The 27205-nt window shown below is 33.0% G+C and overlaps 5 protein-coding genes across 6 annotated transcripts; 3 read left to right on the forward strand and 2 right to left on the reverse strand.

The window, feature by feature from the left end:
• Positions 1 to 400: 400 nt before the first annotated feature.
• Positions 401 to 4089, forward strand: LOC108467480 (histone acetyltransferase MCC1). The gene is made up of 6 exons (XM_017768103.2): positions 401 to 672; positions 1473 to 1683; positions 1775 to 1919; positions 2163 to 2262; positions 2377 to 2605; positions 3751 to 4089. Exons 2-6 carry the CDS (start codon positions 1496 to 1498, stop codon positions 3920 to 3922), a joined length of 834 nt encoding a protein of 277 aa, XP_017623592.1. The 5' UTR covers positions 401 to 672; positions 1473 to 1495; the 3' UTR covers positions 3923 to 4089.
• Positions 4090 to 5738: 1649 nt separating this feature from the next.
• LOC108468966 (G-type lectin S-receptor-like serine/threonine-protein kinase At1g11330) lies at positions 5739 to 9174 on the forward strand. Its single transcript, XM_017769836.2, has 7 exons — positions 5739 to 7171; positions 7251 to 7358; positions 7447 to 7625; positions 7723 to 7933; positions 8038 to 8275; positions 8354 to 8504; positions 8591 to 9174. Exons 1-7 carry the CDS (start codon positions 5884 to 5886, stop codon positions 8885 to 8887), a joined length of 2472 nt encoding a protein of 823 aa, XP_017625325.1. The 5' UTR covers positions 5739 to 5883; the 3' UTR covers positions 8888 to 9174.
• Positions 9175 to 10848: 1674 nt separating this feature from the next.
• On the forward strand, positions 10849 to 17291 carry LOC108470248 (uncharacterized). 2 transcript variants are annotated; one of them, XR_001869292.2, is made up of 11 exons: positions 10849 to 10969; positions 12836 to 12891; positions 14173 to 14297; positions 14390 to 14481; positions 15085 to 15290; positions 15359 to 15547; positions 15628 to 15828; positions 15934 to 16037; positions 16227 to 16290; positions 16887 to 16943; positions 17031 to 17073. XR_001869292.2 is itself a non-coding variant. In XM_017771534.2 (11 exons), the coding sequence occupies exons 1-11, from the start codon at positions 10898 to 10900 to the stop codon at positions 17105 to 17107; spliced, it is 1293 nt and encodes a 430-aa protein (XP_017627023.1). In that variant the 5' UTR covers positions 10849 to 10897; the 3' UTR covers positions 17108 to 17291. The 2 variants fall into 2 exon arrangements, 1 of the variants encoding a protein (XP_017627023.1); XM_017771534.2 differs by having other exon boundaries at positions 15934 to 16087; positions 17031 to 17291.
• An 87-nt stretch (positions 17292 to 17378) lies between these two features.
• Positions 17379 to 20801, reverse strand: LOC108470249 (uncharacterized). Its single transcript, XM_017771536.2, has 7 exons — positions 20393 to 20801; positions 19956 to 20057; positions 19564 to 19678; positions 18805 to 18920; positions 18545 to 18730; positions 17979 to 18121; positions 17379 to 17893 (listed from the first exon to the last, which is right to left on the reverse strand). Exons 1-7 carry the CDS (start codon positions 20515 to 20517, stop codon positions 17712 to 17714), a joined length of 969 nt encoding a protein of 322 aa, XP_017627025.1. The 5' UTR covers positions 20518 to 20801; the 3' UTR covers positions 17379 to 17711.
• Positions 20802 to 21993: 1192 nt separating this feature from the next.
• Positions 21994 to 25839, reverse strand: LOC108469856 (WEB family protein At3g02930, chloroplastic-like). Its single transcript, XM_017770925.2, has 3 exons — positions 25436 to 25839; positions 24767 to 24980; positions 21994 to 24643 (listed from the first exon to the last, which is right to left on the reverse strand). The coding sequence occupies exons 1-3, from the start codon at positions 25450 to 25452 to the stop codon at positions 22319 to 22321; spliced, it is 2556 nt and encodes an 851-aa protein (XP_017626414.1). The 5' UTR covers positions 25453 to 25839; the 3' UTR covers positions 21994 to 22318.
• Between the last annotated feature and the right edge of the window lie 1366 nt (positions 25840 to 27205).

A 27205-nucleotide genomic window follows, 5' to 3' on the forward strand; every position in this document is an offset into this window, starting at 1 on the left:
CTTATGAAGAGATTAATAGTGTTTATAATAAATATGAATTGTCTTTGATTTCTTATACCATTATATTTGAATATAGACACTCATTTGTTCATATATATTTGAATTTAGACACTCATTTGTTCAAGTTTATTCTTAATGTAACTATCGGATTGGCTATTAATGTTACGTCAATATAAACTCACGATTTTAATGCAGAGATATCAACTTAGAGTAACGAAAAGTACCAACTAAATTAAAAAAAAAAAATTAAGGACCAATTAGATACTTTATACAAGTTGAGAAGGTTAAAATAATATTAACCCAACAATAAAAAAAATAGCTGGGGAAATGTTTTCACTTAGAAATGTAATAAATAATTTTTATATTTTTCCGAAAATAGCCTTATCTTCCACATTGAGTTTTGTTTAGCTTAAGAATCAGATTAAGAATCTATTCATCTACTTTGATTACTACACTTCTAATTAATCAACAATCATCAATTTATTCCCAAGAAAGAAAACACAAATCATCACCAATAAGACAAAAGCCCGTGTCTGGTCTCAAGTCGTATGTTTCTCTGCCGTTTCCTTTTCCCCCCTTCACTGATCAACAAATAAAACCTTTCTTTTAAACCCTTTGATTTCCCACGATCCCCTTCTAATTCGATCTTTGTTTTAGCTTGAGATTCTCCAGGTATGGTAGCTTTCCCCTTTTCTCCACAAAATTTTCAATAGTTTTGTTTGTAATTTTGCTATTCTGCATTTAAGGTCTTTGTTCTTTGGATTCTTTTTTTATTTTTTTTATTTTGCCTATTTGGGTTGATTTCCAACTTGGTTTTCAATAATTTATCCTTTTGTTTATTGGTTTTGTTAGTTTTTTAGTGTATTTAGAATTCTGGGTTTTTGCTTCATTTAAATGTTAAAGCTTTCTTTATTGATATTCAATTATTCAATTGGATAGTAGAATTCTGGGTTTATTTTAGGTGAAAGGGGTGAAAGAAAGCTGGGTTTAAATGTTAAACCTTGTTATTGGTTTCTTTGTTTTCTTATGGAAATAGGTAAAAGAAAGTGAATCTTAGTATGTTTTTGAAGCTTTATTTTAGGTGTAGTTTGTTCTTTGCTACTTGCTGTTGGTTTATTAATTTGTTTATAAAAGAAAATGCAGGTGATAAAGAAGTGAAATCATTGATGTTGCTTTTAAAAGAAAAAAACCTTTTTTAATTTTTAATTCTTCAAAAATATGATTTGGTACAGTTAAAATAAAGAACAGAATAGCAAAAGAAATAATGTTGTAATTGGAAAGCTGTTACATAGTTTTCTTTGAAGTTCTCTAATGATGTAAAGAAGGGTATAATGGCTATAAAATGAAGGGACCTTTAGTTTCTGAGTCATGTCCACGAGTTGTGGTTTTGTGTGTTTTCAGCTTGGTGTCGGGTTTATATGACATTAGAAGGAACTAATAGAATGTGGAATTTTGTGTCGGTTTTCATTCAGGTGCTGCATGGAGATTGTGGCTGATGCTGCATAAATGGAAGCAGGAATTCCTTTACAACTTCAAATCTATCACATATTTTTTGGGGATTAATTATACGTCCTTGATGGTGAACCCAAGAATCCAACATCGTCCTACCATCTGCTATAGGCCTATAAAGCCATCTGATTTAGAGACCTTAGAACGAATCCACAGTGACGTATTTCCTATTAGGTAAGAAGTGTATTGGTTTTTCTATCGAGGTTCTTTGGTAAAGAGTATTTCTTGTTCTTGCATCTTCAAGGAAGGGTATTGTTCTCTTCAGGTATGAGTCTGAGTTTTTCCAAAGTGTCGTGAATGGGTGTGATGTTGTGTCATGGGCAGCTGTTGATCGCAGTCGACCTGATGGTCAAAGTGATGAGCTTATCGGATTTGTTACTGCAAGAATCATCTTGGCAAAGGATAGTGAGGTGTTTTATCTATGTGCCTATGTGTATATAATGCATTAATGATCTTTGCTTGGTGGTTGGATTTTTACTTAAGCAGGGTTTAAAATGTTTGAATAAGTAGTAACCATTTGGTATAATAATTAATCGTTGTCATTCAACATGTAGGTTCTGTTTTCAGGTCTTAAATATTTTCTTCAATTTTCGTTTATAATGAACTATTTGAATGGTTCATGCAATTCATTTTGACTAACATATACCATGCAGATAGCGGATTTGCTCAGGTATGACTCATCAAGGGTGGATCAAACATTAGTGTATATTCTGACACTCGGAGTTGTAGATGCATACAGAAATCTCGGTATAGGTAGGAGCATTTTCATCTAATAACGGTTCTTCTTCATCATTTCCTTTTTCCATTTTTCTTTTTAAATGAAATCTTCAGCCTATGACAAAAGTTTGCTTGGTATTTGATCAACAGCTACAGCACTTATACGAGAAGTTATTAAATATGCTTCGAGCATCCCAGTGTGCCGTGCAGTTTACTTGCATGTGATTTCTTATAATAATCCAGCCATTCATTTATACACAAAGATGTCGTTCAATTGCGTACGGAGGTTGCATGGATTTTACTTGATCAATGGTCAGCATTATGATTCATATTTGTTCGTTTATTACGTAAATGGTGGACGTTCTCCTTGCTCACCATTGTAAGTCTCAAATATACCTTTTAAATTACATGTTACTATATAAAAATATAAGCTTTTTACCCTTACTTTCTCATCTTTCATTATAACTACTATTATGAGGAGTACATAGCTATTTAGAGGGCAGGACATAAACCAGAGAAAAGAGATCGTTACAACTTGAGCAGGCAAATATTTAGGGCCATGCTCGACTTTCTGTAATAATTGGGTCATACACAGATTCAACTTGACTAACAGATTGTCGGGAAGTGCAGTGAAAATAGGTTCCCACTAGGCTTCCAAAACAAAGCTTAACAAGCATATGGCTTGTGCGGTACGGTGGATGATTTTTGCACCAATACCGTTATTAAAGTTCCAATTATCATTGCATCCTTTAGGAGTAACAAATATGATTCAGTCTGTACGGTATTGCCAGGACTGAATGTGTTATCTTAATCTATGAATTTCAAACCAGACAGCTATACTTTGTTCTTTGCATTCTATTAGGCTGCACCCAAAGTTTGTTTATGACTCCGATCATAACATAGCATACCCTATTATAGTTTTCACGATCAGTAAAAACTAAAAGTTTAGCTTTTAAGACCGTAAATGCTTTTTTTTTTTTTAAGAAATACGAAAGCAATAGTTGAGGAAGTCATTCTGTTGATTTTCATCCTTTCTTTCCTTCGAATTTATTGTGGTCCAAGTGGAATATGGTTGTGGCATTTTTATGGGGTTCTTATGTTGGAAATAGTACTATGCTTAAAGATTAAATGACTGCCATGATTGAGACTGCATGTTTTTAATTTTAAACAATCTAGTAATAATGAAACCTTAAACTTGAACCTTTTAGTTTAAGATATTTACCTTTTATTCATGAGGTCCGGTTCAAATTACACTCGTAGTCTGTTTTATTACCAAATAGTTTGATTGCAAGTTCGAGACTATTGCTAGAAGAAAGAATAGTTTATGAGAATTTTCCTGCAGGTAATGAAGCCATTGAACTAGCATTGTACCTTTCATGTCCCTTGAAAGTTGAAAGTGTTCAAGAATTGGTTATCTTTGTCCATTATGTTTCAATCCGACGTATTGCCTTTTGTGTCCCGAACACCATCTGGCTCTGCAAAGTTTTTTTAGTGAAATAACTGATTTAAAACTGTATTCTGCAGAGAGCTCGTCACAGTTATTGTTCGTTGCATGAAGACCGGTCTCAAGTCCGTTGCTGCTAAGCTGATGATGGCGAAAGTGAAATGGCCTAAAGGTAACGAAACCCGGGGTCCTGTACTAACTCAAAATAAGAGAATGACTAATATCGAGTGTTCCGGGTTAGAGTATGTTTAATAAGTGTTGTAGTTGTGGTTCGAGACATTAAAAAAATAGCAGAGTTGATACCACAATCCAAAGAGCAGAAGAATATTCAATGACTGATCTATAGTCTCCCCCTGTGCCCCTTCATCTGTTAATGTTTCCTAAAGAAATAAAAAGAAATGGAGAAAATTGTTTGTTTATATCTTTACTATTTGTTGTGTGTTGATTTTATTGTCTGCAAAAAGAAATGGTCAAAGTATTTTAGAGGTCTTACTTCTCATGATCACTTCAAATTTGTCCCTGTTGTTAGTGATCAATTCAAATTAGTCCATGTAGTGTAAAAGGTGGCAACTTAGTCCCTTTAGACTTTAAAATATTTTAATTGAGTCCTTAAAGTATTAATAATGTATCAATCAGGCACTTCTGTTAGCTGAGATGTTAAATAATAATTTGAAAAAGTTGAGAATATACACTAGTTATGAGTCTAGTATTATTAAATGAGTTGAATAAATTGAAGATTAAATTATAACATGATTTGTGATTACTATTTGATTAAATAGTTTTCCTACATTAGGAGAAAGAAATAGTAGTTAGATAAAATAAATTATTCGAATGATTTATCATTATTTAGATATTGTAGAAAGTAATTTGAATTAAAAATTTAAGAAAATAATTAACTTTTTACAACTTTAACTCTCAGATACATTTATTGACTTGATGAGAATAATCAAGTGTCACAATATTTTCTCTTTGTAAAATTATAACTTTAATAGTAAATAATACTAAAATATTTTTTACAATTAATTTTTATTTAAATTATTTCATTATATAGCACCAATCAAAACATTATTTGAACCCAAATTATTCTTAGAGGAGGTGAATACCCAACCAATAGGCCACAATTTAAAATTCTCAAACAATATTATTAAAATAAAAATTATTGAAATTTAAAATATAATAAATCGTTTAAAATTATTATTCAGTAAACATTTACATAATTTAATAATTTCAGCCTTTTCAACAAAAAACTTTAAACTTTAATCTTTGAAAATTTTATAATTTTTATCGACCTCCTAAATAAAATTTCTGACTTCGTTCTATTTACCCATACATAATTTACTATTATAAATTGAACTTAATATCTCAAAATTATGAAGTATCAAATTTATTATTAAATCAAGCCCTCAATTATATATAAATAAATTATTAACCTATCAAAATTCATTTATATATAAATTGCGAATGTTATCATTAATTAAAATTGCTAATCAAATTAACAAATCAAAATACATCTAAACAATAGAACTAGACATATACAAAGATATGACTACCGGTCTAAAATTTGGGTCGGTTCATCTCTAATATTCAAGAGCCATTTTCTCAATTTGTAATATCTTGTTTTTTAAATATATGTCAGTTTTACTGATTGAGACTTAACTCAATTAGTATGAGCATTGTTGTTAATGCAGAAAGATGTGAGTTTGATTGTGACAAAGTTCTTTTTTTTTTTTGTTACATTACTACTAGTGAGCTTTTTTTATTTCAAAATATCATACCAATGGATTAATAAAAAGAATTTATCAGTGTTAATAGTTGAACCTGAATTTTAAAAATTGAAAAATAAATGACAAATCTTACTAAAAATAAAAGTATAGAGACTAAATTGTAAATCTGTGAAGAGTATAAGTATCTATGGCATATTTTAACCAAAATCATCAACCACCCCAGGACCCCAACCCAACTTCTGGTTTTTAAAAGTCTATAGAAGAAGGAAAGAAAGCCACGCAAACCTCATCGGTCTTTAAACGCTATAAAAGAAAATATTTGAATAGCTGATAAAGTTGAATACTTTGAGGATCTTGCCTTGATCATAATGTATTAAAATACTAGTCAACAATACAACATATGTCAACTGGCTGTCTTATATTGACCCGTCTTATTTGAATAGCTTAGTAATGGTTCTTGTTCATGAAGACCATAGAATTCTGTGAATAATGAGTGGTTCAAACTTGTCACTTCTTCTTCATCTCTATTATTGTTTGTGCTGTTTAAGCTTTGGCAATGCCTTTGATACCATTACATTGTCAACACCCATCAACGATTCTCAAGCTTTAGTTTCCAACAATGGGGTTTTCCGATTGGGATTCTTTAGCCTTTCTAGTTCAACTGATCATCGCTATGTTGGAATATGGTACAATAATAGAGGGGTTCTCGAAGAATCTGTGATTTGGATAGCGAATAGAAACAAGCCTCTTAAGGATGATTCTGGGGTTTTCATGGTTTCCGACGACGGAAACCTCGTCGTTTCCGACGGTCAAAACCAGACTCTGTGGTCGTCCAATGTTAGAAATCCTAGAGGAGTGAATGTAAGTGCTCAGATTTTAGACACTGGAAACCTTGTTTTGAAGGCTAACGGAAACACCGTGTGGGAGAGTTTCTGGGAGCCGTTAAACGTGTTTGTGCCGATGATGAGACTCGGTACAAATGTAAGAACCGGTGAGAAAGTGGAGTTGACATCATGGAAAAGCTCTTCTGATCCATCTACTGGCAGTTTTACTTCGGGTCTACAGCCTTTAGCCATCCCTCAGAATTTCGTTTGGAACAATACGAAACCGTATTGGCGGAGCGGTCCGTGGAATGGCCATAGCTTCACCGGCATACCGAACATGAATTCTTTCGTTCTTAATGGACTAAGTCTCGTGAATGACAACCAAGGAACTTTTTATCTTACTTTAGCCTTCTTCAACAGTTCTTATTTATCATATGTTTACTTGGATCCCCAAGGAATTACTCGTCAACGATTTTGGGATGATGAGAAAGGGAATTGGACTACTTACGACTCTCCTGCTGAAACTGAATGTGCCCTTTATGGAACGTGTGGGGCATTTGGGATCTGTAATTCTCAAAAACCATCAATTTGCAGCTGTATGAAAGGGTTCAAACCCAACAACATAGATGAATGGAACAGTGGAAATTGGACTAATGGATGTACGAGGATCAACCCGTTGCGATGCCATCGAGTAAACAACACTGACAGCGAACCAGACGATAACGAATATGGGTTTTTGAAGCTCGAGAGAATCAAAGTGCCTGACTTTGCGGAGTGGTCCGAATACCTCGAAAACGAATGCAAAAACCGATGCTTGAACAACTGCTCATGTATCGCTTACGCGTTCGATGCCGGTATCGGTTGTATGTCGTGGAGCAAAGACTTGATCGATATACAAGAATTCTCCTATGGAGGGATAGATCTATATATTCGCTTGCCTCGATCCGAACTCGGTAACATTTTTTTCAGTATTCATTTAGTTATCTGCCTTCACTGCAATTCTGTTCACAGTTTCGTTCTTTGGATTTGCAGATAAAAAGAACATAACCGTAGCTATCATAATAACAGTGGTAATAGGAACAACCATCATTATTGTCGTCTCCTTAATTTTTCTACTAAGGTGGATGAACAAAGATAGAGGTACTTTCCACTGTTGATTCTATTTCCATAGTCGAAAACTGGAATTCTGACATATAATGAGCTATGAATTTTGTGTGTATATGATCAGATAGGACAGGCAGAAGAGTATATGTGAAATTTGAGGAACTTGCCATGTTTGAAGACAATGGAAAAGAGACCAAACTTCATCAGCTGCCACTCTTCAAATTTGAGGAACTTGCCACTGCAACAATAGACTTCAACCCTTCAAATAAGCTTGGGCAGGGTGGCTTTGGCCCGGTTTATAGGGTGAGCTTTTTAGCTTTATGCAAAAATGAGTTCAAACCCATGTCACACTCGACTTTGATTGAAAATATGGACTTCAAAGGGTCTACTTTTTTTTCAGGGAAAGTTGTTGGATGGGAAAGAAATAGCAGTGAAGAGATTGTCAAGTGTTTCAGGACAGGGATTTGAAGAATTTGCCAATGAGGTGTTAGTGATTTCTAAACTTCAACATCGAAATCTCGTTCGACTGTTGGGATGTTGTATCGAAAGAGAAGAAAAGATGTTGGTGTATGAATACATGCCTAACAAAAGCTTGGATGCATTTCTCTTTGGTTAGAAATCATTACTCAACTTTCCCAATCACTTTAACATCTTATTTGTTTTTTTACTCTTGCATTGAGTTTCCCATCTGAAATACTCTTTGCTTTCTTTGAAGATTCGACAAAGCGAAAACTCTTGGACTGGAAAAACAGGTTTAATATCATCAAAGGAATCAGTCGAGGCCTTCTTTATCTTCACCAAGATTCGAGATTGCGAATTATACACAGAGATTTAAAGGCAAGTAATATCTTATTAGATGAAGAAATGAATCCAAAAATTTCAGATTTTGGGATGGCTAGAATTTTTGGTGGCAACGAAAATCAAGCAAATACAAGAAGGATAGTGGGAACATAGTAAGTAACTTAGGGATCTCTTTCATGAACCCTTTTTTCGTACAAATATACTGTTGTTAAATTAATCTTAATCTGCAGTGGATATATGGCTCCTGAATATGTATTCAGAGGACATTTCTCGGAGAAATCTGACGTTTTTAGCTATGGTGTTTTATTACTGGAAATCATTAGTGGAAGAAGAAACACAAGTTTCTATAACAATGAACATTTTTTTAGCCTTCTCGGATATGTAAGTTTACAACTTTACATAATCACTAATAGATCCAACTTTTCAATGGTTAAAAACAATCGTTTACTTGTTTTTTGTTTTTGCAGGCATGGAAGTTGTGGATTGAAGATAACATTTTGGCATTAGCAGATACTGAGCTTGTTTCTAAGCAATGTTGCCATCAAGAACTACTGAGATGCATACATGTTGGATTGTTGTGCGTGCAAGAACAAGCCAACAATCGGCCATCGATGTCGATGGTGATTTCTATGCTTAACAGTGAGATCACTGATCTTCTATCTCCAACACAACCTGCTTTCACTGCTGCATTTTATGGAGAATCCCTTCCAAATAATAAATGGTCTATAAATGATGTAACCATTACCAATACCGAAGGCAGATGATGAAAAAAAAAACAGATTGGGTCGGATAGAGCCCGCTGGATTTTATTGTTTCAATGTGGAATCTTAACTAGTTTTTTTTTTTTTCTCTCCCAATACTTGTATTCTCTCATTGGGAGTATAATTGAACCTTATCCAACGATAAAAATAGAGGGTATAACAATCCGATTTTTAGTAGTACCGGAACAGCAATCGAGTTTGTAAATATAAAATAGGAATATAAAAAAGAATGGTTAAGTAATTTAGTTGATAAGTTAATGAATTGAAATTGAAGGATTAAATTATAAAAATTCAATTGCTATAGAATTTTTAGATAAAACTAAAATGCTCACTCTATAAACCGGGCCAAAGCCACCCTGCCCAAGCTTATTTTTTTCAGAGAATCTGATGTTTTCAGCTATGGTATTTTATTACTGGAAATCATTAGTGGAAGAAGAAAAACAAAATTTTACAATGAGCTTTGTTTAAGCCTTCTGGGATATGTATGTTTACAAACTTCACGTAATCACTAACAACATATCCAAGTTTCCAATGGTTAACGACACTAGTTTGTGATTTTTGTAGGCATGGAACTTGTGGATTGAAGATAACATCTTGGCATTAATAGATATTGAAGTTGATTATGAGCAAAGTTGTCTTTCGGAAATACTGAGATGCATACATGTTGGATTGATGCGCGTAGAATAATGCGCAGATGATCAGCCAACAATGTCAACGGTCATTTCTATGTTTAATAGTGAGATTGTTAATCTTTCATCTCCCAAATAACCTGCTTTCTCCATTACATTAAATCAAGAATCCCTCCAAAATAATATATGTTCTATGTAACTATTATCGACATAGAAGATAAAAAGATGAGATGGAAAAAAATTTGATCCGACAATTCAACTGGTTTATTACTTTACTCGATGACTAAGTCTTGTATTATTCATGTTTTAGTCTCTTTATTTTTAAAATTTTGAATTTTCAATTTTAACACAAATGTTAATGGTTAAATTTGTTCAGTTAAATTATGCTATTAGTCATGGACTATGCATAAAATTATAGTTTTAGCTCATATTCTCTAATTGGATCATTTTTAATCCCTATATTTTTTAAATTTTGAAATTCAAATTTTGATGCAAACAACTTATAAGTAATAGTTGAAAATAGCAAACTGACATGGCAATACTCATATGATAATGTTTGTCACATCAAAATTTGAAAATAACAAAAACTCATTTTAATGAATATATAATAGAACTAAAATTTTAAAATTAAAAATACAAAAATAAAAAATAACCAAATTAAAGTATAAAGAATAAATTCACAACTTTTAAACTGCTTACTTTTTGTTTAAAAATTCTAAGGTAAATTGCATCATTTGTCACTAAATTATGAGTAAGTTTTAATTTTGTCACTTAACTAAAAAATTATAATTTGGTTTATGAACTATTCAAAAGTCCTCATCTAAGTCACTAAACTGTTAAAATCGATACTATATGGGTTTTTTTATTCGCACTTCCTGCACCAATTGAAAACTCTTTTTTCCTTTTTCTTCTACAGTTCAATTTTTTTCATAAAACAACTTTTTTCTTTAATCTCTGACATTAATCGTCAGATCGACTTAGATCTAAAATTTATTCTTCTACTCGTCAATAGGTACTAATCTACAGTACCAATTATTAAATCATTGCTTGAAACTCGCTGATAGAACTTAAAAATTATTATTTTTAGATATATTTGAATGACAGGGTGTAATTACAAAAAAAAAGGTTAAAATATGTCTATAATCCTTATACTTTTCAAAACTTAGGAATGTAGTCCCTCTATTTTTCATATTATAAAATTCAGGAACTAGAGAGGGACTAAAATCCTGAAAATACAAGTACAATGACTAAATTCCTAATTTTCGAAAAGTACAGGGACTAAAGGAAAATTTTAACCAAAAAAACCATTCTGGGTTTTATCATTTTCCCAAAGTCATTGATTTTCTCGGAGGTGTTTCTGTCATTATCAGCTAATAAAACGAAAATGAGGAACTGTTTTCTCAAGCGATTCCTCCAAATTTCTTCTTCCTCTCGTTTCCTAAATTCTTCTCGGCGCGTAAGTCTCTTTTATGTTCCTTTATTTTTTGCTCTTTCGATGTGGCTTAACTTCTTTTGACATGAAATTTTAGATATTTTCATTTTATCGTTTGAGTTTTGGGGCATTTCGTTGTTGGCTTTTTTTTTTTTAAATTGTTTGTTTAGATTCTTTAGCTGGAGCTAAGTATTTAGCATTTGTATGAGCTTAGAGCTGAAATGAGTTTTTCATTATATAATAAATAAGCGAGTAAACTGCTACAATGACAATATATTTTACAATCATTTAGCAAAAATTGAACTATTTAGGTTCCAAACTGTACAAAGAGCTAAGTTAACACTATGGAAACCGATTCCTTAATCTGCATAAGCAAAAAATTGAACTGATTCCTTTGTTTACATATAAAATTGATGTTAGCACTAAGCAGTCCAAGCAATTAGCAACATGAAAGTAATAAGAACTTTGGTTTTCAAGTGGTTAAACTGCCATTGTCGGTTCCTCCTCTCAATTGAAAGCCATTCTTTGAATTTGGCAAAGCTCCTACACTGCTTGCCAAACTTGGTTGGTTACCCCGCTAGTGAAAAAAAGATGGCTTCTGGTTTCATTTTCTTGCTTACAGAAAGAGCAAACTTCATCATTGTGGTATTCCCCAGAAATGATCCTTTGTTGACAGTCTGTCCTTAATCGCCATCCAAGAGGTAATAGTACCTAGGAACATTGTACTGAAACCAGATTAACCTATTCCAAGCTACCTTATTTGCTCTATAGGTCTAAGAGCACTCCATATAGCAGCAGTAGAGTAGGCTCTAGCAAAAAAAAAAAAACTTGAACTTTGCAAATGTTGAAAGGGCATTTGGAGTGGACTCTTACTTGAAATTCAGCTTAAATGTCTTGAGTTTGAATTTCCGGGAGAGAGGTTTATGAGCTAGGGATTGGGGTTAACTTCCTTTCTATAAACCACCTTTGTATAAACCAATCACAATGGGCTTTTACATGTAGTATAATGCTAACATTTAATTTCTTAAGCATGGGCAAATTTGTTGAACATTTAGACCCCTTATTTTGAATTGGTGTAGCAGTAGGAATCTATGCTAATTGTTACCCTAGCATATTTAAAGTTCCCGTGTTCAATATTCTATTCCCAATACATATTTGGCCATGGGGGTATGATTCTACAAATATATAGAAGAGCTTAGAAAAAACTGGGCACAACTATGTCGAACATGTACCTCTTATCTTATATTCATCTGGGTCCAAGTAACATAGGTAAGAGTAAAATCTTCTGGTATATATAATCTCTGTGTGTGTTGCTGGTGATATGTGCTACTCATTCTAGGTTCTTAATTCTCAATTACACTGCTTCCCCACTCCCCCTTTTTAGAATGGAGAAAGTGCAGTAATCAAATTCATTCGTTTGTTAGTACATTTCATCAACCATAATCATATCACAAAAGCTGCATTGGCGTTGTTAATCGATTATCGTGCCATCTCTTGGATATGGGTATGTGTTTGACATGGGTATGCTCAATTTTACTGAAGTTTTATCATATATTTGGAGGATTATATCCCATCCCCATGTCCAAATATGTATCAGCCATGAATACTTTAGGAAAAATTAAGAGTCTAAGTAACATGGGTCTTATTGATTTGATCTGGGTACAATTTATTTGTTTTGTCTTTGGAACAGTATTAAAGTCTTTCATTTACATTATTGCATGCATTTCTCGTGCTTCACAGCATCATTCTGTTAAATCCCCAAGAATCACATTCTGTGACCAACTATTTTTCCTTGTTTCAACTTCAGCTTTGTCTCACATTCTGTGTTTTGTTACGTTCAGTCTAAACTAATTTTGACCTAATAGTATTATTAGGTTTTGGTTTTTGCAGAACAAAGTTTCAGCCCCCTTTATTGACAAGGAAGGTGAAACAGCTGAATCTCTAAGGTAAAGGTTTACTTGAGAAACATAGATATTTAAGCTGTTTAAGAATGCATATGGTATGGAATGATTTTGACTGGCCAGCACGGTATACAAATTTCATCAAGTCACATTTGGTTCCCTTGCTCCTCCTCTTTAGGCTTCCATAGACATCAATTTATTGACATTTCATTTGGTGTGTCTCTGGCTTTTGAATTTTTCCTCCTGCTTCTGCCTGTCAAATCTGGAGGAAAACACATATCTTTACTGATTAGTATGAATCACCAACACGGCATATACCCTTCATACCAACGTTGGTTATGACAAGCCTCCTTATGGCCGGATATGCATCCTATATGTTGGAACACACCAAAAAGAAAAAAAAAAAAAAAAAGATGCTGTCAAGACACTAACACAACAGGGACACAGCTGGAGGTTTACTTTTTCTTTTTTCATTTCTTAAAATAAATTTTAAACCCACAGTACAATTTAGCTAAAAAGGAATGACAAATCCTCAACTAGATTAAAAAAAAAAAAAACAGATAAATTAATAACTAAAATGATTTTTTGAACCCTGGATATTAAATCAAGAAAAGGAACACATAAACAAGGAAGTGAAGAAGAAAAGAAAAGAAAGATGTTGGCTGATACAGCCTTCATGTATTAGTGTTAGTGAATCTTCTCTTCAACAAAGGCAGTGGTGAAGAACCATCAATAATCATGATTGGCAAATATCAGTTCAGTTTCTATATCTTCTCTTGCTTTGCCTCTAGAAATATCTTAGGATTGTTTTCCTTAGTTCAATTTTGCTTGAATGATGTTAAAAGCCATCTTTTTTAGGCATTTGGACATACCAAGCACATGCAATTTTAGAACCACCTTTTGGTGGACATATGTGCCTATCAATCACATTTATTTGCATTACTCTGTCCGCCAAATATATAAACATTATGTTATTATTGTGTCTTGTCGTACCTGTATCCTAATTTTGGTAAAAGGTGGTGTTTTGTTGTGTCCATCATGTTGTACTCATATTGTGTTTCCATTTCAGTGCTTCATAGCCATTGAATACCGAACTGTTGTAATGGTTTCTGTTCAGCCATTGATTGAACTCTAAAGAGTTTCATGCTTTTTGCTTGTAATAGAATTTTATGTGTGTTTGAATCTGATTCATATCTTGTTCACCACATGGTTAAAAAATCATATAGCTGCTAAGTGTGATATTCATGTGACAGTATGTGACAGTCTTTAGTTTGCACTTAATGGAAGTTGCACACTTAGCATTCTGCTCTTTGCTTCTTTTAATAGGGAAAACCCTGGATTTTCTTATGGACTTAATTGGGGTTTGGCTGGAAAAGGTGTGATTGTGAAGGATAAAGCTTTCCAAAATTTGAAGTCTTCTGAGTTGCTAGCAAAAGGTGCAACCATTGCAGGTAAAACTTTATATGTATTGTCTGAATTGGTATTTTTGTCCGTTATATTGTTTACATGTTTCTGATTCCGGGGTTCCCATTTCTTATGTCAGAAACCTTGTCAGGGCTTCCACTTCATGTTAGAGGAACTCTTGGGGGAAATTCAACAATTTCAAAGGCACAATATAGTAAACTTTTGAAGCAGGCATGTCTTGTTTTGTTCTCTACTGTTTTTGTTCTTGTTTTGCCTTTCTCTTAGATAGAAGAATGAAAATTTTTCTTATCTTTGCTCTCTCCGGCTCACTCGCATGCATTCTTTCTCACACACCACCTGTCTATATGCATGGTTAGAATCTTAGAGAATAAATTTGGATCCTCCTTATTCAAAAATGATAACATTTTTCTGCAGACTGTTCCCTGTTTGCATACAATGCCAGCATGATCAATTATATCACTAGTGGGAAATGTCAAACTCATTACTAGGTAGGTTGAAGCTTAATTTCTGAAAGGTGCTTCTGGAACATGTGACAAGAGAGGGATGCAGAAGACAAGTCCATATAATATATATATATATATAGAGAGAGAGAGAGAGAGAGTAGTAATACTGGACCGTTTATGTAAAACAACAGAGGAGTATCTAAGTACTTTTCAAGGAAAAACATAAAATCATTATGTTTGATTTTTTAAATTGTTGAGCATAAAAGATGTATTGAGATCACAGATATTAATGTCTTGCTTCTTGGATATCTATAGCAATATATAGTCTGATAAACAATAATGCTTGTTCTGCTATTCTTGATTTTATCAGGTCACAACTCACATATCATCGGTCTCAAACATTTTTGTCCATGACGGGGCTATCGGTTTATCTCCGGAATCTGATGCTAAAGTTCGTGTGATTAGTGACAGTCCATCTGCCATATTGTCACTTTCAAGCGTTCTTTGGGAGACTCCTACTCGTGCTGTTTCCCATGATTCTTGTCCTTTAACCGTTTACATTGCTACATCAATAAGGTTTGAAATTTTAATGCTGTTGTTTTACTAATTCATTATTTATCAGCTTCTAACATTTTTTTCTTCAGTACAGCTGTCGAGGATATCATAGGGCTTGGAGCTCAAGGAAATAATGGATTTATAGCTGCTGATATTGAACGATCTTCACTTATTTTATGCGGTAAAGCATTTGCTGATATAAATGGAACTAAATTAGCATTAACTGCTTTATCTGAGCCAGTTATATTTGCCCGTGGAGGCCTTCCACTATCTGCGAGGTAAAAAGCTTTCTATCTACTTCTACATTTCCAAAATAGATGTGCATATCTAACTCAGGTTTGTACGTTGTAAATTTCAGGCTCCTAGTATCTTGCGATTCTGTAGTTCTTTTGTTTGCTCCCGAGAATGCCATTCAGAGTTATTCCGATCTATTGGTATCTGCAGATGCCAGTGTAGTGCTTTCTCCTCAAGGGGTTGCACCTTTGTTTCAAACCAAAAAACTAGATGGCATAAATCCATATAGGATACCATCTGCTGTCATCCTTGCAACATCTGATAGGTAACACACAATACCTGAACGTTGTTCAGTTCATTTTAACAATCATATGCAGTATTTGCAATGTCATCTGATGTTAAAAGAATGGAACTTTTTTCTGTCCTGCAGTTCTGGAACCATCCCTTCTATATCAAAGCTCTCTCCAGGCCAAGCTGCTTATCACTTTTTGGCTGGCTATCAGAATGGGGAATTTGTGCCTGCTTATGCTAAAGGTTCTTCCTCTATTGGTGTATTAGATCTTGCAAAGACCCTTCTCTCCAAGGTTAAAAGAAATTAAAAGTTACTTAACTTATATAACCTTTTTAAAATCAAAGCTTTGTATAATATGTTGAATTAATTATCATCTTTATTAACTGGTAATGAGCTGCACTAATATATATGTTTCTAAATTGCTTCTGTAGTTGAAACAATACCAGGTACGGACCGTCCTTGTTAATGTCGATGGAGGAGTAAAGAATATTACGGGTAAGTAAAAATAATGAAAATATTCTCAATTATAGATCTGTCATGAGCTGGGCTTGGCCAGGCCATGGCTCAGTTCCAAAAAAATTTTAAGGCCATGCCCAACCCACCCAAAAGCTTGTTTTGCTGTTAAAAATGAATAAAATATATTTATATTAATATTTTATGTAATTTTATAATTAAATTAATTTTAAAATTTTATTATTATTTAAACTGAATTCGAGCCAAGTTGAGTCGAGACAAAAACCTTGTCCAAATGTAATGTGAGTTGGGCTGAACTTACTGGGTTGGGTGGGTTGCTCAACCCAAGACAGTTCTATTCTTAAAATCAACTTGGACTTCTTATGTTATAATTTGGTCCGACTCTTAATTTTATTTTCTAGAAAAGGCATATACATATATATACACATTATACAGTACTTGTACCCGAGTCTAGGTAAGATAAATGGACAGGATTCTTTTCAATATAAATAAAGTCCATTACCCTATCTTCCTTGTTTTTGTTATTTTGGAAGGCGACAAGCGATTCATTTATATTTTTCCTGCTTTAAGGATTTGTTTAGTTATTTGTTATTTGTTTTTTTTATGTTGATTTTCAGGCAAAGATCTTGTGAAGTTGGTTACATCAGAAAAGGTTGCTTCATTTAGACTTAAAGGTAGTTTATGTAATCCTCTTTATTTGCAACCTTTTGCAATTGTTGAGTACCATTTTACTGACTTCAAATGCCATATATATATATCAGGTGGAGATCTTCAAAGGAAATATAATGCCTTTTTGTCTTATAAGTTTCAAGATATACCAGAAGAATTCTCCTTCTGAGAGCCAACTCCCATAAAAGTGTCTATATCCAAACATATCTATTAAGATAAATCTTCAAAACATACCCATTTAAAAAAGAAAAAAAGAAAAAGAGAGAGAGCATATTTGTATTTTGATATATCCTTGTGTAACAAAGATACCTTTAAATCATTTTTTTTAATACGATTTAACTAAATTTGATGGAGATAGCAGCATTGTTGAAGTTAGGTTTTCAGGATTGGATCAATTTGTGTGATTAAATAAACCATCAAAAAACTCATAAAAGAAAAACTGATTCAACCAATTTTTTAGTTTCAGTCCATACCAGTTCACATATCAATCAATTTGATACCACTTTGTGACACCTCTAGTCCAATTCAAATAACCATAAGATATCACCCCTTTTTTTCCCGATATTTTGGCAATTATACTTTGAATAGAATATATGCATATTTCCTTTTTTGTTGGAATTGTTTTCTATAAAACTAGCAACTAAACAACCACAAAAGAAAAACAAAACCCTAGATTAACAAAAGATATTGATGCATTTATAGAACTGGTTTTTATCAGCGGCCTGTTTTATTATAAACCGAAGTCGGCATACCTGGTCTTCATCGTTTAGGACTTAGGCACTTAGTGACATAGACGAGATTGAAGAAAGCTTGTATTTACGGACTTTAGTAGAATTTTGAGGGTGGAATATGACCTCAGTACTTGATCTCACTTCAACTTCCCTCCATTCTGAAGCCGAAATTCCTTCACTTCGATAATCTCGAGGATAGTACACTACCTGGAGCTTTGAATGGGCTGCATCACCAAGTAAATTAAGTAGAGATATAAGAAGATTATATGACTAAAAAATGCGGTTTAAAATTAAACTATGGGGATTTACCTAATCCAAGCATGCTAGTCTTTTGGACAGCCATGTGGCCAACTTTCGATCTCTTGATATTCCTCAAAGCCAGGTTATCTTCCTGCTTCCCTTTAAATTCCAGGAATTCTCCTAGAACATGCTTGCTTCCTTTAAGCTCCAGCCTACAGAAATCATGGAAAATAATGATTTCTTGAACTAAAATTGCCTACGATGAGAACATAACCAAAAGAATAACTAAGTATCCTCGGATAACAAACACTTTATCTTCCTAGGACTGCAGAATTGAAGCAATGGGTAGGGTAAGACAGGACAGCTTAATTATTACTTAATCCCTAATGCTTAACTCAAATTTTGTCAAGTTCAATTTTCTTAGTACTGTAATGTCATTTTATTTCCCAATGAATAATTCATTCGGCAGAAAAGCAGAGAAAACTAAGTAAAATCAAATAAAAAAATTTCAGTACCATATAGTCAGGCATATTATCAACATTATTGACAAAAAGGGAATAACATGCATAAGAAATTTATAACATAATGTTATATAAAGTGAAAAAAAAAAGTTATTAGCACATCAGATAACAAACCTGTCCCACATAGGGGCTGTGCTGAGAATGAAGTTAAGTTGCTGATGGAAAGAGTCCTGCATTTCCTTCTTCCCACCACGAAAAGCGCCCTTAACCCACCCGAATATCATACCTTTGGGTTCTGGTTCTAATTGCACCCATTGATCATAAGTGATTACCTCAGGTGGAAATTTTCTATAAATCTCACTGCAATTGAAAAACTATTCAGTACATACTCTTATAAGAATTTTTTAAAGGAAATAAAACCATTTTGTACATACCGGAAGTTTGGATTGGGAATTATAACTTTGTAAGAAAAATATCCTTCAGGTAAAGTAACTCCCCTTTGTTCAAGATACGATTCAAGGACTGAAGCTGTGTTTTTAGCCTCTGCAACCTGAAACAACAAATATTTTATAATCATCTTCACTGCTCCGCTCTCTAGAGTTGGAAAATTTTCAACGTATTTAAAGTAAGGCTTCGCAATTGTATCCAACTTAATAACAATTTGAAATAGGTGGAAGGCCCAACTTTATAATAAGACCATAGGAGTCACTTAACACCCACACACATTCACATGCTGCTGACAAATATCATACCAAGCATCCACCCCAAAGCAAATTGGCAATAAGTAGAATGTGCAACTTTAATATAAGACCTCAGGAAACCTAATACTTAAGAAATGTGAGATAACACCACTTAACAATATTGTTTGAGCTTCAACCAAAAGCAAGTGCATATTCATAATTGCTAAAAGCCAATTTTGTAAACTAGACATTTTTTCTTCCCCCACAACAGCCATAGACCATCAAGTAATTCCTGTCTTTTGTGGATGTTCTTTTCAATAGAAAGATGCTTGAGAACATGGAGAAAAACGAGAAATGGATAAATTTACGCACTTAATACTGCACAACCGACACTAAGAATACAACCGATCTAGCAAAGCTTTTATGGAAACAGACACCCTTCTTATGATAAACATTCAAAAGCAATATAGATTGAGTTGCTGAAGAAGCAGGCATGCGAGCATGGTGACTTACAGGATCAGGAATACGCTCTTTCCGGTGGCTGCGGCCACCTTCAGAAGTCCAGCTACCATCATCATTTATAGAAACAAACCCCGACACATTCTTGACAGAAATAACCGCTGCTTCTCTGCACAAATGCATCAAGAAATAAAATGAGCATTAAAGAGAAGTCCTTACATAATCATATCCTTGCAAGTTGCAACCAATAAAAACACAGATGACAATGAGAGATAAAGTCCTCCCTCTCAATATATATATTTAACATGTTTTCAATCTTATGTCAATGTTTCATCTTCGTATGCAACTTAAACAAGCCAAATAAAACTAATATGCATGTGTGTAAACATATATAAGAACATAAGCTGAGAAAATGAAATGAAGCTCGCAAAGCAGAAAAAACTTACCCTTTGGTAACGAGAACAATATCGATACTCTTTCGAGAACCAGTGTCAGCATCAGGAATGTTAAGCCCCACATACACTTTTCCACCACAAAGCTTTTCTAGTCTACAAAGATGATGCACAAAAAGAAACAGTTATAGAGGAGATGGGGACTTAATTATGGTCAATGAAAACCAAAGGAAACTTAATGGAAAGATTGAACAGCGAAAATATTCTGTTTTTCATTTTTGATCTCCCAAACGAAAAAAAAAAAAAAGTCTTTGACCGATTTCAATTTTCCAGGAAATCAAGCAAACCTTAACAATCCAGTAATCTTTACACAATCAAACTCATTTTAGCAACAGGCTGTGCCAAAATCAAGAAAGTTTCACACTTATTTCGGACAATTTTATCATAAAATCATAAGAAATGCTGAAATTGTGAAAAGAAAAGAAAAGTACCGATTGGCGACGGAGAAAATAGCATTAAAAGCAGAGGTTTCCACGTCTAAAACATCGTTGCCACCATAAAAGAAGCGCCGGAACAACTGGTAAATGATAATTCCGCAGATGATCTCCAACCACATTCTCAACCTTTTTTTATATACAACTTAAAAATTAAGAAAAATTTGACAGAGCTGAAGATAATTTTGGAGTTTTTTCTTTTCTCCTTAAAATATTAATTAAAGAGAAACTGGAGTTTTAGGATCTTAATTTTTTGTTTTCTGCGCGTGTAATAGGAGTACAAACGGCGCCGTTTACCAGCGGTCGTCCGTGTTTTGGATGACCGTGTATACCAGCTTTTCAAGACCTTAACTATTTGGTATACTGAGATCTATAAAATTAATTATTGTTCATCATATTATTACATTTACATTTTAAAATAATTATATTTTAATTTTAGATTAAAGAAAGGTTTACGTAAAATATGAATGGTAGTTCTAATTATTAATTAAAATTACCCAGAATAGAAGTTGGGTTAGGTTTATTAGTTACACGTATTGTGATAATTTAATTTATAATTATTAGTTTAAAATTTTGATCTGAAAGTAAAATTATGTTTTAATTTTAATAAATTTATAATTATAAAATAAATAAATAATTTTATCTATTAATTATTACTTAATTAATATTAGAGATATATACAAATTAAATTTTAATTTTGACTCTATAAATAGCATCAAATAGTTGGAAATTAATATATAAAAATAATGAAGATTGTTGAATGTCATTAAAAAAGGATAAATTCTAAAATCATACCTAAACTATGGTTTAATGTTTAATTGTATACGTGAATTTTGATTTTGTACAATTTTATACATGAAATTTTGATTTGATCCAATTTTGTAAATTATTAACAAAATTATTGGTATAACATCATTTTATGTTTATATATTGTATACATAAATAATTATATTTTATCCAATATAAAAATTTTATTTTATTCTTTTTTAAATGTGTATGATTAAATCAAAATAAAGTTTCAAATACACATTTACACGCAATTAGAGTTTCATATATATAACGCACTAAATTAAAGTTTATGTATATAATTACAAGTTAAATCAAAGTTTATATATAATTTTGAGATTTATCAAGCAATAATTATTTGAAGATGTAACAATTTTAATTGATTTTCTACATCATTTGGTTGCTATATATCATTTATTATCTGAGTTTGATAATTTTTTAATATAATATTTGTATTTTTTTAAATTATATATTTTGATATTTGAATATAATAGTATTATTTTTTAAAATTTAATTCAAGTTTTAAAATTGATTTGATGAAAGTTAATTGCTAATAGTATTATATTTGAAATTTTCATAATTTTGTTAATAGAATAAATGTTTAATTTATCGAATGCAATCCAATGGAATATTTTAATACGGATTTTAAGATTAATTTAATTAAAATTAATTATTAATATTACTAACTAATTATAATTTTTCCATCGAAGAACCCGAATTAAAGTTAAAAACTTGGAGCAATAATGAATGCGTAACACTTTGGATTCCTTGTAAAACATAAAGAAAGCACATTGAAATACAAAGTCCACAACTTTTTAAGTCAACACACAATTTCATGAATTTTAAAAATGAAGTACAAGAAAATTAAAAAAAAAAAAAAAAGAATTATCTCCATCACATACAAGATACTATCCAATATGGAGAATCAAATAAAAAAAAAATAAGAAGAAGAAACTAAACATGAATACAACCCTCTTCAATTTTAAATTCTATTTGAGGACATTTTTAGAAGAAAAAACAAACAAAATAAGTGAAGCAAAACACATTCAGCTTGCAAGACATTATCTGCTATACCTGCTTGCTGGTAAGGCTAAAAGTCATGCCATTACGGATTTCGGGTTTCGGGTTTTTCGTTATCTATTTCGGGTTGTTACTTCCTTTCTTCTTCAGTAGGCTCCCGAATTTACGGAGTAGAGGCTTCTTCTTTTTTTGTTGTTGTTGCTGCTGCTGCTGCTTTGATGGGGAGATTTTGCCGTCGTCAGCATTTTCCGTAGAACCGTTTATTTGATCAAAGCCTTCAGCTTCGGTGTTCTCCACCTTTGACTCTACTTCCTCGTCGAAGGATTCTTGCTCGGTTTCCCTTTCGGGTGAAAATTCTTTCTTTTCGATTTTGCAGCTTTCCCACATTTTGAATTCAACTTCAACTGATTCATCCTCTTTGCCTTTCGTTTCGTTGTTGTTCGCTTTTCCTTTCACGTTCTCCTCTTTGGCACCCTTTGCTTGAAGAGGCTCATCTTTCGAGTCATTGTTTAAGTCCGGGGATTCTTTTTTAGGCTCATCAGGTTGTTCCGATGACAGCTCTTGCTTAGGCTTTTCGTCAATTCCATGTCCATTCTCTTCAGAGAATTCAACTACCTTAGGCAGCAAATCGTAGTCCTTCTCACTGTCCGATAACTCGCCGTTCTCCTCATTTTGCTTTTCGATTGTAGCTTCTTCTAACAACTTTGACAACTGCTCGATTTTCTTAAGAGAAGCAGCTTCCTTAGCTCGGAGTTCCTCGTTTTCTTGAGTGACACTCTGCAATTCCGTTTCTTTGTCCAACAAACTCTCCTTCAATTTCCTGCTCTCGGTTTTGACTTCCTTTAGAGCTTCTTGCAAATAAATCACCTCGGATTCAACTTCCTTTAGGCTCTCTTTCAACTGAGCTTCTTCTTCCTTCGATGCCGAAGCTTCTTCCTTGGATTGTTTCAACAAATTCACCAGCCTATTAACTTCTTTTTCGAGAGAAGAGCTTTCTTCTTCTGATTTTTTTACGCAATCTACTAAATGCATTTCTTTCTGTTCCCATTCAATTTTCGAATTCTGGTATTCGTTCTTGGACTGTTCAATGGTATTTGTAAGAAGATCGATCTCATTCTTTGCATCATCAAGCATGGTTTCATACTTATCATTTTTTGCTTTCAAGACCAATCTTAGATCCTCTAACTGCGCCTCGTAATGTTCATACTCGGCTGCACTCGATAACAGCTTCTCTTTAGCTTCCCTAGCTTCTGCAGAAACTTCGTGTAATGCCGAAGCTAAGCTTTCCATTGCTTTCTTGCTCTTCTCTTCCTCATCCCGAGAATTTTCCAACTCATTAATGAGTTTGTTCTTCTCTTCCAAAAGAACTTGAACGCTGGAAGCCGCAAGCTTCTCGTTATCTAGAGCTTGGATCTTTTCTTCCTTCATAGTTTCTAACTCGGACTTTAGAGAGTCGACCAATTTCTCTGCATCTGCAGTTTCTTCCTTTGCCTTATGAATGCGACATTCAGATTCCTCAAGATCGCCTCTTTGTCTACTGATTGTCATTTCCAATAACCCGACCTTCTCTTTAAGAGCAGCAATTTCAGATTCAGCATCATGCAGTGCATCGTTGTTGTCCTCTAGTTGCTTCATAACTGATTCCAGAGATTCCGATGCCGATCGTTCCAACTTCTTCGTTTCCTCAATCTGCATTTCTAATTCTTCGACCCTATTTTTGCATTCCTCTAATACATTGCGCGCATAAGATTCAGCCATTCTCGCAGCTTCTAACTCAACATTAAGATGTTCAACGACAGCTTCCTTTTCCATCAATTTCTCCTTGTAGATCTTTGCTTTCTCGAGTTCCCGTTTCAACGATTCTATCTCAGCCTTAAGATTCAACACCATTTCATTGTTTTCATTAGCCTCGGTTTCATGCTTCGAATCAAGCAAGGACTTCAACCGAACCAATTCAGCCGAAAGAATCTCCACCTTCTCGGCATGCATTTCAGCAATCTTGGTTGCATCATTGGCATGGCTCAACGCTTGGTTCTTCGCATCACAAGTCGCAGCAAGTTCCTGCTTCACCCTTTGAAGCTCCTCCGTGTTCGATAGAAGCGCAGCCACATCCAAAGCATGCTGGTTCCGCACGGACTCGATTTCTTTCTCCCATTCTTCATCTTTCTTACGGGCAGCCTCGATCCCCGCCTGCTCCAACTCAATGGCACGGAACTTCTCGATCTCGGAGCTCTCTTCGGCTCGCTTTTGAGCCACAACAGCCTCCCTAAGCTTTTCATTCGCTTCTTCGGCTGCTTTCTGCGCTTCTTTCAGTTCATCGATGGCTTGCACCTTCTCTTTCTCGATCAATTCTATTTGCTCCTTTGCTTTCTTCAAATCCTCCTGAACCACATTCAACTGCGCCTGCAACTCCGAACCCTTTCCGACCCGAGTTTGCGGTTTCTGCAAACCCGAAACCAACCAAACAAAGCAACTCAAATTTCATTAGTTCCATAGTTACACTCACAACAATATATGCTTGTTTGATCCTCAAACATCAAACGATTTGAATCGAAAACAACTTACTTCAGCTGGGGCGGCGGCCTTCGGCGATTTCCGATCAATCGAAGGCTTCGAATTAAGCGGCTTCGAATTAAGCGATGATCGCAGGGATCGATCCACCGAATGGCGAGTACTCTGCAAAGGAGAAGGCGAATCAGGCTCTGATTTAGCCAATCCCTTGCTTAGTTTACTTGCCACTCTAGGCGTTGCTGGTGAAACCTTGCTTGGAGTTTCAGATCTGTTAAAATTCAAAGTGTTAAATTTTGAGCATTAGAATCAAAATTCCCAGTAATTTAAGCACACTATTAAATGAAATTAAACAAGATTTGATGTGAAAATTAAAGTAAATATGGATCCAATTATCAATTTTGGTAACTTTTTTCAACTTCAATTTAGTAAAGATCAAAATTAAGTAAACCCCGTTTGGAAAATAGAATCAAAGAATAAAATCAAGTTAAAAGAAAGTACGAAATTGAGTGAGGAAAAAGTAGTGGAAAGCAAGTGAGATTGCTACTCTAAAAAAAATAGATCCAAATAATCCAAAATTTAAGTGAAATCATCAAAAGAACTTAAAATAGAAACCCAGGAAAAAAAAACCCAAGTCAGATCTAGTCTAAAATAAAGGGATTAAGGAAGAAAACTTGAAATTTTCCCGAGAAAAAAAAATGGGAAAAGAAAATGAGTGTAACTTACTTGGATTTAGCAGACATGTTTGATAATGAAAAATATACCCAGAGAGCTGAAGAACTTGTTCTCAAACAAGGAAAGATACAGACAGAGAAGGTATAAAGCAGCAATTGGTAGCTAAAATGGTGACATTTTTGGAAGGGAAAAAAAAAGAATTGAAGAACTGTAATGCTAAATATAAACTGAAGAACCCTTTTTTAGCTATCAAAGATCAGAATAAAAAAACTGGTTCTTTTCCTTGTTTTTGTAGAATCAGAAAAAAAAAAAAAAAAGGGAACAAATTGAAGGGAAAGAGAGGGAAGCAAATTATTTTGGGTGGTATTTTTCTAGTCTCAGGAGTGGCTTGAAACATAAAAGAACACTACACATCATTTGAAACTGTTATGTTTCTTTTTTCTTCTTTTTGGAAATTTTCTTTTTCTTTAATTTGTTTATTTTTAGGTGTGACGGCATGATGGAAGTTACGAAAACGTCCCGGGAGTTGTTTCCTAGACTGTTAATCGAAAAGGGTAGATTTTTGGGAATAAAATAATAAAATTACGAGACATAGAAAAACAAATGAAACACGACGTAATGATACTGTATGTTAAAAAGGATAATCTAAATGAGATACAAAATAATATTATAATACGATTTTTGTATGTAACTTTTTTAATTTAATCAATTAAGTCTTAACTTGATAGTTGTGGATATTATTAGTAGTGTAAGAAAATATAGACTTGAGACTTTGAGAGTGTTGAAGTGTATTATCTTTCTATTTATGATTAGAAAGATGTTATAAATAATTCTAGCGTTGTATAAAAAAATAAATATGACTAAAATTTATAATAAAATTATTAAAATAATATAATATAAATTTTATATTTTTTATAACATGAAAAACTTTATGTTAAATCTTTGATTAACATCAATTTCAAAAATAATTTTGTATTTTACCCTTTTATATATAAAAATAAAGTGTAGGAAACTTTTTGAGAGGCTAAACGAGAGTTTAAAATATTCTAAGGCTACAAAAGGCCAAACCCTACTCTTACTTTTTCAACAAAGTAAAAGTAGAGAGAGTTAGCAGGGAGGCCTGGGTCATGATAGACTCGTGCTTCATTTTTTTTATTTTTTTTTTGGTTAAAATTGTTACAAGTTCCCGTACTTTTATAAATTCATATTTTAGTCCATATTTTTTTATTTTTAAGAATTTAGTTTCTTTATTTTTCAAATTTCAAATTTCAGGTTCAACTGTTGACTGTTTAAGTTGTTTTGTTAAATACATGTTCATTATAACGTTATATTTTTAGTTTACATTGTTACCAATTGAGTTTTTTTATATATTTTATAAAAAATAGTGTTAATAATTAGACTTGAATTTTAAAATCAAATAAATAGTGAGACTAAATTCATTGAAATAAAAATATAATGACTAAATTTGAAATATGTGAAGAGTACAATGACCTTTTAATTTTTTTATGTATTGTAATAAATTTTTTTTCATTCTCACTTTATGGCCCATGTTTAGGAGTACGATTTAATTTATCATTATACTCAATACTTGGTTAAATGTATATTATTTATGATCTTATTTATATTTATAATTTTCTTAAACAAGAAAAAATTTTGCTTGATTCAAATCTCGTGTTATTTTTAAGTTAAATGTATAATTATATACAATGAGTCTCAAATGAAGTACTTAATACCGAAAACTAAGACCTCATTAGTGAGTTAAAAGTTTTAGATTAAAAATGATTTATTTTTAAGTTATCTTTAATTTTTTTAAGTCTAATT

This window comes from Gossypium arboreum, chromosome 8 (assembly GCF_025698485.1).
Source record: "Gossypium arboreum isolate Shixiya-1 chromosome 8, ASM2569848v2, whole genome shotgun sequence".
NCBI lineage: Eukaryota > Viridiplantae > Streptophyta > Magnoliopsida > Malvales > Malvaceae > Gossypium > Gossypium arboreum.